Below are 12,071 nucleotides of genomic sequence, written 5' to 3' on the forward strand. Positions count from 1 at the left end.
CATTGCATTCTTTTTTTTTTTTTTTGCGAATACTGTCGTGACGTCAGAGGACAATTTAAGTTACTCAATGATGACAATTTAAATTACTCGCATAATGAGAGTACTTTTGTGAAAAAAAAATTAAATTAAAGTCACGAAATTTCGCTCAGCCATTTGAAATTTGAAATTATGAATCTAAGTTCTAATCGTTTTGAAAATTTTGACCCTAAAATGGTCGGAATGAAATCAAAATTCAGTCAAGAATATTTTGGTGGTGATTCTAAATCCGGATTTTTTTTATAAAATGATGTCCAGTCAGAGAATAATCACTACAAGATACAATTTCGAAAATATGCAACGTTTTTGCCCACGCAAATGGGCGATTGACCCAAGACACATTGAAATAACCTATTTGGGTAAGGATCCTAAATACCAAACTGAAGGAAATTCTTCCCTTCAGAAAGAAGAATAAATTTTCTAATACGGAGGAAGTTATTCCAGGACCAAAAGGAAACTAGCTTGTGCTTACGATTTTTTCAAAGCGCATCTAAAAGGACTCGATTTTTTTTTTTTTTTTTTGACATTTACTTGGAATATCGTTGAATTTTGGCTTCGCTTTGAATGCTGTTGCAATTCAGCTTCTAGAACTTATTTAAACCTGACACCGTATTAGATATGGTCGTAGGGAAGTGAGAAAGGGTAGTTATTCAAATATTAATAGTTTCCCACCCACCCCTCACACACAAAAAAAATCCATTAGACTATTTGTTTTCGCTAAGAAATTGTTTCATTTTATGCCACCTTCCTCGTAGCATGTTAGGCTTAATGACCTAATGGTCTATCACAATAAAATAACTTGGTCACGACATCGATTAGGTCTGTCTAAAACTTGGTTTCATGTAAACTTAATACTCATTAATTCGATCATTAATTCAGATCCATTAATTCTGTCTGCATAGTCTATTGCGTTGTGTGCGTTCGATAGCTTTGTCTACTTTTCGAAATAAAAATCATGAGTTTTCGGGAGAAAAATCCTGACATCTCCATATGAGACTAGTTAGTTCCCCTTTAGTCCTAGATGTGATTCAAATACAGGTCTTTTACAACTAAAGGGTGTCGTCATTGCCAACTGAGTTAGGGAGGCTAACGGAAATTCTTTCAAGGAAATTTAAAATATATTTAATACATGCGTTTTATTTTATTATTCTAATTTTTGTGGGTGGTTTCTTCTTATCATCAGAGCCCCCATAATCGTTTATATAGTTTTTGTATCACCAAAATAAGAGTTGATTGGGGCATATACCATATGAAGTGATACATTTTTATCTTAGTCCTATACAGAAAGCAGAGCAATCTATCTCCTTACCAATAACTGAGCAAGATTTCACCGGAAACGAAGAAAATAAATCAAGCATCACTTTATTAATAATATATTTAATATTTGCTTTGCTATTATTTACTGAATTCAAGATGTAATAACTTAAGTCATCTGAAAGAGCATTATTGTTATTATTAGCTATAAAATTGGGCCACCTTTTTTTTTTTTTTAAGATTCACTTCATTTTTGGGATCCCCTTAGGTGCCATTTCTGCGACAAATAAATGTCTACTAAAACTCAAATATTCCAATTCACATTAAGAAATTATATTCTAGTCCATAATGTGTATAATTATTCAGCTCACATTATATGCAATTAATCAAGTCGAGTCAATCATTTCCTTATTCTTTCCAAATGTGTCTTGTATGGTCTTCTGTCGTCGGCCTGCCTATACTTCAAGTGAGATATTTCCTTTCTGTTATTAATTCCGGTAACGTCAATCCCCGTTGTTATAAAAATACGTTAATGTTGTTTGAACTAAAGTTTTGTGTTGTCCACTGTCGGATGAAATCCAGTGACTCATATCGCTGCATCAATAATGACAACGTTAAGACGACAGTAGTGGGTGGGTTAGAAGATCGTTAATACGTCATTAATTTAACATCATAATCTACCAAGGATTCATTACAGTCATCCTCATGTGATAACTTGCACGTTGCTATAAGTGAGATCAAACTAGGCGTGTACAGTTACGCTGGGAAAGTTGCAACACAAAGAAAGAGCAATCCCAGTGATGTTTTTTTTTTTTTTTTAAACCACACTGAAAAACGTTTACACCCGTAATGCTAACGTAAATAAAGACAAATAAATGCTGTTAAGATTTATTCAAATAATACGTGATGTTTCTCGTACTTATCACCTACGGTAATGAATCATGACTACTTGTTTTTACTATATTATGAAATAAATACTTTTTTTTTTTTTTAAATTTGTGCCTATAAGCTAAGATGGCGCCACAGTTTCGCAGTTCCTTTAACTGCAATATTTCTGAGTAGAAGGTGAAATAAGACATGACACCAACACATCGTAAATACAGATGGAGGGACGTGAACTTGTGAAAATATGGTAGTGAAGGGATACTCGTAATAAACTGCGTTTCTTTCCCTCCCTGAGGTATGCTTATCAGACAGATGAAGTGAAACTTAACTAATCTAAGTGCACAGTAACGGAAAACAACCCTAATAAAAATGTTAGCGAGCAGTTTTTCGTGCTTGAAAAGCGAACCGTTCAAGTGACACCTCCCTTGACGACAGTCCTTCATTTCAACTCTCAGATCGTGGGAACTTCAGATTTTTTTTTTCTTTGCCCTGTTATATAAGCAGGAAACGCAGCACCCTTTCTCGAATAGCGCAATTCACACTGCTGTAGAGTCCGTTACTTTGCAAAGCGACGTTAAGAGGTTCGCACGTGCAACTCCCGAAACTTTTTAAAGAAACACTGAAATAGCGAGGAAGTCTTTCATGTGGTTACCTTTTGGAGAGCACCGGAGGTGTGCCATGATTAAAAAAATGTGCAGAAAAAACATTAAACCATTCAAATAGCTTCTTTCTGATGTTATTAAAGTTAAGCCGTATGCATGACGTCATCAACTGTTATGATGACACTAAACCACTCCTCTTGACCCAGCACATGTACAATTCGTGATTAATCCTCTGAAATATTGGTCCTTCTTCCTCCCCTAATTAAGTATCTAATCTCACGGGTGCTTTGACAAACGACATACGTCACTGCAAACATCTCTTGAATTGACCAGAGAAATGGTTCCATTAAGATGGGCAGTGAAACTACCTTTTTGTCATTACGAAAGGCGAATTGTTTGATTCGACTCAACACTGACCGATACGAAGAGCATTCAGAAATTATGAGAATAAGATTTGAAAACAATATTCTAGAATTATTTTTCTGAACTTCGGCGAATAGCTTTAAGTAGTAAAATGACGTTAAGTGTTAATTAGACCAATTTCAAAATGTTTTGTTACTAATTAGTGGTGTAGTATCTACAGGATAATACATTTTTACAGTACAAGGAAACATGAAAATATAATGGCTGTAAATTTCGATATTCTGTACTGATATTCTTGTCAATCGGTTTTATTAAATTTGTGTTCCTGCTTAGGGAAAAAAAAAAACTTTTATCCAACTAAACTGGATATTCAATAAATCTTCCAAACTGGAAGCATATTTAGTTAGTGACTATGTTTGTTCTAATGTAACATACACCACTTATTTCCCAATAATTATTTTTTACTTTGTATTACCAGTTACGTCATCAATTTGGCTTTACTATATTATAATTTCATTCAAGAATCTGTTTTTCTTCTTGATGGCAACCGACGTTTGACAATTAATGTATGAAGTAAAATTTAGTATCTCAGCCCTCTAGAGAATTTTTTTTTTTTTGCCTGCAACAAATATAAATCTGCACTTACTGAAACTAAAGGATCCTAGGCATTATCTGATTTTACTCTTTTGTTTTTCTCGAGAACTATAGTAAATCCCTTGAATTTGTTTAGGGAAACTTGTAAATTAGGAAACTCTTGTTTAGAATCCAAACATGGAACTTTTTTCAAGTCGCTTTAAGCTTCCAACTTTAACAAATTAAAGACGTGTCGATTTTATTTTAAAGGAAAATTAAACTTGCCAGCTAATACTCAGGTCATAAAGATTAAAGAAAGATCACTGAAATGACCAGACCACACACGAGAATCATTGTAGCAATAAGATATTTTTCTATCGGCCAGTTATCCGTAACAAAATGCGAAAATACTTCTTGTTCGGAAACCGAGCGAACGTAACATTGTTTGTTTGGATAACTTTCAAGTGCCTTGAACGTTTTGGCAACGATACGAAGAGGTCTTTCATAATGCAAATTACTCGCATGCGTGTGGCTAATGACGACCATGGCTAAAACATATTTCGAACGGATTAACGTATCGTAACGTGTTTGTTTTTCTTTGCCAGGGTCGGATTTTTATGGTGTTTTTCCAGTTAGGAGACGAGCATTCCAGATCCAAAATATTTGAGTACGTGAACAGAGAAAGCAGAAGGTCGATGTTGAAACTCAACTGGAATATTTGTTGCATAATCGAACACAGATTTCAAAAATTAGTAACATAAATAATATAATATACAATGCTTGATTGATGGTTCTTTTCCTATACTTTCACATCGCAGATTTTTTTTTTTTTACCTAAGAAGAAAAGTAAATTGTCTTTACCGAACTTATATTCTTGTTTTCATTCTTTTCTTTTATTTTGTTTTAATTTTTTTTTTTTTCAAAGTATAAGTCAGTAAAGGCTTCCACGTGAAATAGCTTCAGGACTACTTGTACATCCAGACAGGCTGACTTTAAATCAAGTTGCCCGAATATCCCATAATGCACAGAACCCTAGAATATGAATTCTTATAAAGTATTAAACAACGTAATATGTTCCATAAATTTATCACTAAGCTCAACAATTCTTTTTTTATATTAAATATGAACATTTTAGATTTAAAGGGACTGTTTAACTTGGTTTATCCTAGTCCATTCAATAATAATTTTCTCTACGAATACCCCTCCACATTCTCTCATTACAGCATCGTTGTCGGCAAAAGCTGACTCTAGACCAGACCGACTAATAAAAAAAGAAAAAAAAATCGTACGTTACAACTTAGTTAAACTCCTGTCAGTAACTTCTATTTTTCTATGGACGAGTGACTTGAGTGTCTCCTGGGGAAAGACTTCATTGGCGCCATCAACAATAAGGGAGGGAATAGGACACGCAGAAGAAGATTAATTAGATATATTGGGTGAGATGACAGCGGCTCCAGAACAGTACTGGGACTTGGTTTGAGATTATTTCTCCCTCATCTAGAATTAGTGATTTTTTTTCTTCCCTCTTCAACGGCATCGGCTGAACTGAGAAGAGAGAGAGAGAGAGAGAGGTGTGAAAGATGATATCTGAGAGATAAAAGAGAAACAAAGATGGCATGATAAGTTTAAATAAAAATTAATTCTAAGAGTCGCAAATTACTTCACTTCAGATCTATCGGTTGATTGGCTGCTGTTGTATGATAACATTACAAAATCTCTTATACCGAGATTCGAGTCTTTATGTAGCACAGTGCGATAGCATGCCATTGTTTTATTCAGGATAAAAATTTACTTGTGAATTTAGTTGTGAAATGAGAAATAAAAGATTCTTTAGGTGGAAGCCGTCCGCGCGGTTAGCCTCGTGGCTTTGCGCTTCGCAACCATATGCCTTGGGTAGGAGAGTCCTAGGTTCGATCCCCGTCGACGACGTGAGGAGCTTAAGGATCTTTCTTCAGCCATAGCCAAGTTAGCAGGGTCCCCCCCCCCCCCCCAGTTTATCTGGGGTTTTCCATCCCGCAAACCGGCTCCGTGAACACACAGGCTACAGTCAGAGGATATAGTATTTAATCCCTCATTAGGAGGGCTCAACCAGTCCTAAGGGGCCATCGAGGAACGGGGGAGCCCCACACGAATAAATAAAAAAAATTGGAAGCCATGTTTATAATGCGTTCTGCAATAACTGAATTAAAAAAAGTTTCAGTGTGAGACCATCTAAGTCACCTTCACTTACGTTTTGGGAGATTATAAGACTGCTCTGAGATTCCTCTTCGTGCATTTAAAGTAAATCGTCAAATTATTTTTGATGCTTGAATTACAAGTGCTCAAAGTGCTAAAATGCAACAATTAAACGTCACAACTGAAGGGAGCATTCGGCTTTAAAAAGGATTATTTACACGAAATGAGAAAACCTCATCAAATAACAAACTGCTCAATAAAACAAAGAACTTTTACTAACCGATATCTTTTCGGACAACAACTGAAAAGTACTAATTACCATGCGCACGAAGAAACTATTGTTGCCATGTGATGGAACCAGCTATTGTAATGATATGACGCCATGTTTCCTGGCGTGTCATATAGCGGTTACAAGAAAAGACTAGGATAAACTAAAACACTTTACATTGTGTTTCGGCAAGTGGAAACTGAAAGACTTACTGTGCTGACATCCTTCTTCATCATCACCCTGACGACACCATCCGTTGCAACACTTGTAGGCAGTGCGATACCTAGTTTCGTAAGACTGCGTGTAGCTTGTGTAGTACACGGTTCTAGAAAAAAGAGAATATTATGATTAATTATATATATGACGTCTTTTATTTTATGATTTGTTTTAATTTGATGTCACAAATTTTTTAGGTTTGTGTAGTCTTTATTTTCCTCCTTTTTCATCCCTTACTTTTCTCTTTATATAGAATACGCTTATTTATTTATATTTTATTTTTGTACCCCTCCGTGCTTACTGAAACATCACGTGTTTTACAAAGTTGAAGTTCTTACCTTGGTTCGTAACCCACACACCAGTTATTGTGGGAGGCACAATTAGGTTTCCATACCCTCACCATCTGAGTATACGCTCGTGTGCAGGGTTTCTTTACCTTTACAAGGTCCACCTCTTGATAAGCACATACGTGTGGCCTGCAGAAATAAAAAAATAATAAAACTGTATAAGATAATGATTCAATAAATATTTGTAAATCTAAGTGTTTTGTAGTCTTTAGAGGAGCTTAATGATATTATTCATTTCGAAACTGAACTTACGCCCTCTAAGAAAATTCCTAGAAAACGAAGGGGATGGGGATATAAGATCATGAATTTAAATGTTTCAATTTAAGATAGAGCAGCGATTTTCCACTATCTTAAATATAGAGCATTCTGGCCATTTAGGATCCGCGCTAAAATAGTAGTTTGGTGACGTCACAATTAAAAAACAACACTAAGTTTTGTTTTTTGACTTATTGACCATTATGGTATTGGTTGGACTAATTTAATTATAATGTAGAAGGAATATTTAGGACAGATCTCATTCACTAAATGCTTTGACCATCAATGAGTAAGATGGCATACAGCGTAACACCTGGCGATGGCAAAAGTGTTTAGAGAATGCTGGAGACTGTCGAAAAATGACAGAATGCTCTTGAAGGATAAAACCACGTAAAAGCCATTAATAAATAAATTATATTTTCTGAGAAAAAAAAATGTGACATTACTTTCGTACCCCTCCTATTGTATATTCAGTTTTAATTTTTACTTGACATAACTAAACAAAAAAATACGTCATGCAAATAAATTATTTATACTGCGTAAAATACAGTTATAAAAAAGAATTTTAAAAATTTACACAAATGCAATAAATAATAAATAAGATTAGCGTCTTAATATCTTTGTTAAAAAGTTTCGATCTTCTTCGAATATTTATTTTCATTACCGAGACGTGACACTAATTTTACTAATTTGCTATCGCCTGTCCCTAACTTTCCCCGCACATAACCGTCCCTCATTAGGATTCCCTTTCTTTAATGGTCCACTGGGGAGGTTAAAATGCTTCTCAGTTTTCATAAATTTAATCGGAATAAAATTAAAAAGTGACACCGCTTAAGAATGGAGTAAACTTTTGTGACAGAATTAGCACAAGGACGTGCGATTCCAAGTGGGCTTTAATTGGGACTCGGAAAACTACGCCACATGCACATTTGTCTTAAGAAACTTTATCTTTTTTTACAGCTGTTCATAGTTTAAAAGCATCCAACTAAAGATACAAAAATGGATGAAAGAAAAAATTCTATTTTACAGAAAAAGTATCTAATTTTATATAAACTTTGTCAATAGACATAAATTCACCCTTCTATAGGATATGGACCATGATAACTGGACTATAAAAAATCCATAAAAAGAGAAGTTTCACATTCTATCTCAGCGTTATAATATTCCTACAGTTACTCGTAGGGTCGTTACCATAGTAACATATACAAGGAAGCGGATACAATACTCGAGACTTCGAATCATTACTCACCAGTGATGTCATAATTAGGGTGGGGGGAGGGACATTAGAAGCGTGATGACTACCAAGATAATGGAGTATCAGATTACAGCTTATTTGGAGATTATGTCTGGGCACACACGTGAACGTAGACTTACCTATATCTTCAGGATAGATAATTAAGTCTTAGAGCTCCTGTAGCAAACTGTGCTTGACATCGTGTTTTTAGGGAAGTGCATATCTCTTTTAGTGCTCAGAAATTACGATATATACGCAAAATGGATTAAAAAAAAACATTTTAGATTGCAGGAGGTTGTGACGTATATATATTTATCTTTTTTTAATTTTTAATTATTTTTTTCTTTCCTTTTTTTTTGCAGATCCTTTAGTGTCTTTACATGTGCTGGGGGGGTGGAGAGAAATTCAAGAATGAATTCAAGAACGACAACAAAGAGAATAAAATTATAGTATTTAAAAGTACCTTATTTGCTTGTTGGAAGTGGCGCTTGCGTCCTCTGCGCTTAATCGCTCGAAGTCAGACTTAAGTTCAATTCTAGTCGCCGACTGGAGGAACTTTTTCTAAGCCTTTCTTCGACCGATTCCCGAGTTAGTCGATCTCTGGCACAGACAAGCGGATTTTTCCTCCCTGAAACTCGGGTTTTTTATCCCGTAAACTCAAGAAAATCGACCGTAGTACCCACATTATTTCAGACAGTAACATATGTTGTTAGGGTTAGGTACCAAGAGATGGCAGCACTTGTTTGCCAGCCTCTTCATCGGTGGCTGCTATAATTAGTGATAGACATGGGCCAGCTACCTCTGATTGGCTACCGTTGGAGATTGAACTGCCCACTCAGTCTCCCAAAGTTAGATAGGGTATAAAGGCCTCGCATATTCTCTATAAGGAGAATAAAAGGCGTTAGCTGATTTTTTTTTAATATTTAGCTTAGCAAAACATCATTTTTACAAACACTTTTAACATTTGTCCAAATTCTTCAATGTACAAATATAAATTAAGAGTTATAAATAGGTATCTTCTACTGGAAGTTTAAACAATAACGGAATAAACCAATGATTTATTTTTAGCAGTTAAAAATTCCACTTCTTTGTTGCATAATGCGTAATTTATTTAGAAACTGCACAGCTGATCCTAAAATACTCGTGCCAAGTATGATGAAACTTGCATACTTAAAGTAACACGCGCACAGTATGTTGTCATGCCAACCGTCCATTGTTAAAGTCAGCACATCGAAAGATGTTGGCTAACGTATCAAGGTGAGAATTACAATGTTTGTTATTGTTGTAACAGCACTGTTCTTAATAGGATTTGGTTTTTGCTTTTTTTCTAATGCCAAAATTAGCAATTTTATTATTTGCTTACTGTCTAAAATTACTACTTTAATGTGTGGAACAATTAATAAGTTGAGTTAACGGTAAATGCTACTAGAGTTGCACCTATTGATGATAAAAATGAGCGGAAGTGACTGTAGAATATTTTAGTTCTAAATTAATGATAAAATGGGGATTTAGATTGGGAGCCAAGAAGTGTGAACTAAACGGGAGAGAGAGAAAGAGAGAATGAATCACATGTAGTAAAAGCATTCATGCACAGACCCAGAAATATTTGTTTCGTAGCCAATGCCAAGAAAGAATGTTATACACGTGCCAAAGACTACCTTCTTAGTGATCTACACAGGACATTCTTCAAGTAACAGAACTGAAGAGAAAGACATATGGCAGCTGCACAAGCTAAGAGTTTTATTATATAAAAATAATGAAGACGTATTTGGGATTTCTAACTTAGTAAACGTGGGTGGTCTTGCATGTGACATTTATTAGAGCAGTGCCACATTCACGGATTAAGTGGTATTAGATGGAGGATATATTTACGGCGATATATTCGCCACAACCTTTCATGGGTTAATAGAATTCACTTGCTTCTTTCTTACGCAAGTAAACACGTGATCTGCTCTCTGTGGTCACATGTTCCCATTTTTGTTTTTTCCGAAGAGGATATGCAATTGTTGATGAAAAGAAGTGGACGTCAAATCATTGATTTCAGTCAACACACCTATCGTGCGTGAGCAAGAGGAAATCACTTTGGCTATTGATGTAGTCTTCAGTTTCCAAGCAGGACACAGGTCATTGCAAATTACCACGCAGATGAAATATGTGACCTACAGGTCACTACTTATCTTCTTCGATTACCTTTAAGTAGATTTAATAACAGATGTTTAGAGCGCCATCTTCTGGAAAATATCTCAATTACAAAACAAAATTCTTATCACGTCCATCTTTGTCCGAATTTTCCACTTTGAAGCACTTAAAAAAATCCACATTGTCCTGAAAAATTGTGCCCTAATGTAATTATTTGTACGCATAAGTGTTCGAGTTTTTTTTTTTAAATTTAGTTCTGTTCTGTTCACTTTCAGCAGATGACGTCATCATTCTTTTCATTGTTGGGCACGTGTAATGTTAACTTTGATTTGTCAGACACAAGTAGTATTGTTTTAGGAATGCTTTTAACTATAGGCGTTTTTTTCTTGTGTTTTACTAGGTGGTCCACTTGACTGTCGACTTTAATTCTTCCTTTACAGCCTTTTATGGACCCATTTTTTTTTAACTTTCTGATCACATGACATACGAAGCAGCACAGTTTCTACAATAACGACATATATTCGCATTCTGATATAAGAAACGAAGTTGAATTATGGTATTATTATTTCTGTACAGTTTTTCTAAAGGACAGGAAGATAATACCAAGACCTGAATAACATCAAACTTCTATTTCCGTACTAAGCGATGCATTTGCGGTGACAGCAATGAAAACACATCACAGAAAAAAGGGTTAACAGATATCCTGTTGTAAGACGACATTGAAGAATGTTTATCCACTGCTTTCTGGCACATGTCCACCATCTCGATATGTTGGTGCGGTCAGGATTCGACAAAGAAATTACTGTTTCTTCGAAGTTTTCTTAGCACTCTACTTGTTAAGGGTGATTTTTAACTCCTTTGTTGCTAATTCCATGAATAGTGTTCGTGTAGGTGGTTATGATTACAAGAGAGGGTGAGAGAGGCGATGGATGGGGAGGAGTGGGTGGAAAAGACATTGCTGAAAAAGAATTTTGAGGGTTCAACATTTTTTGGAAAGGTCAAGGCGCGATCTTATTCTGAAGTTTACTGGAAAGTAATTAGATGCAGTGTTTCCATAGCAGTACTGTAATTTCATGGAAATTATTAGGTGTAACTTAAGAAATTTGACGCCTCTGAAACTGGTAAATTACGTAAAAATGGGTTATTATGAGGAATTTCTAGAATTGAGTAACAGGAAATTGAAGAGACGAGTTGCAAGAGTGACCTCTGGTGTTTCAGTGTGCTTGGGAAGAAAGAACTTGGATTATTCTAAGGAAATACGGTGCGTATATATATTTTTTATTTTGTGAAATTCCATTCATGTTACATAACTGGAATATAAATCTTTATTCCCAACAGTTTACATTGTGCTGCCATCTAGCGGATTTATTAAGAATGTTTGCCTTTGTTTTCTCAAAGTATTTGTTTGCTTAATTCATAATTGGATGTGTTTATCCGAATTTCTTTGCCAATTAATGGAAGGGATAGTCTCTTGTTGTTCATAATAGACTCCCTCCCACCCTCTTAGTAGAGAAATCGTTTTAAACAATAAGATGAACAATAATTCTCAAGTTCCTTGACTTAGTTGTCAACGGTAAGTGTAAAATTAACTTTTACTGAATTAGGACGTGTCGGCGTCGATTTATCTTTGACGGAGAGTACAACGACCTCCACAGACGTGTTAATAACAAAGGTTTACACTTTCGTAACGACAAGTTGTGGAATGTCATTTACAAAACGGCTCC

The 12,071-nt window shown here is 35.2% G+C and overlaps 1 protein-coding gene across 1 annotated transcript in view; it reads right to left on the reverse strand.

Annotated features, from left to right (window-relative positions):
* LOC150110494 (uncharacterized) overlaps positions 1-12,071 on the reverse strand; it is a 317,332-nt gene that overhangs the window by 252,351 nt on the left and 52,910 nt on the right. Inside the window, exons 2-3 of the mRNA XM_090399521.1 lie at positions 6,711-6,848; positions 6,369-6,481 (exon numbers count right to left, since the gene is read on the reverse strand). Of these exons, the coding sequence (XP_090255647.1) occupies positions 6,369-6,481; positions 6,711-6,848 (251 nt within the window). The remainder of the gene's footprint in view (positions 1-6,368; positions 6,482-6,710; positions 6,849-12,071) is intronic.

The sequence above is a fragment of the Typopeltis vanoorti genome, chromosome 1 (genome assembly GCF_054136105.1).
Source record: "Typopeltis vanoorti isolate ZY-2024b chromosome 1, IOZ_Tvanoo_1.0, whole genome shotgun sequence".
NCBI lineage: Eukaryota > Metazoa > Arthropoda > Arachnida > Uropygi > Thelyphonidae > Typopeltis > Typopeltis vanoorti.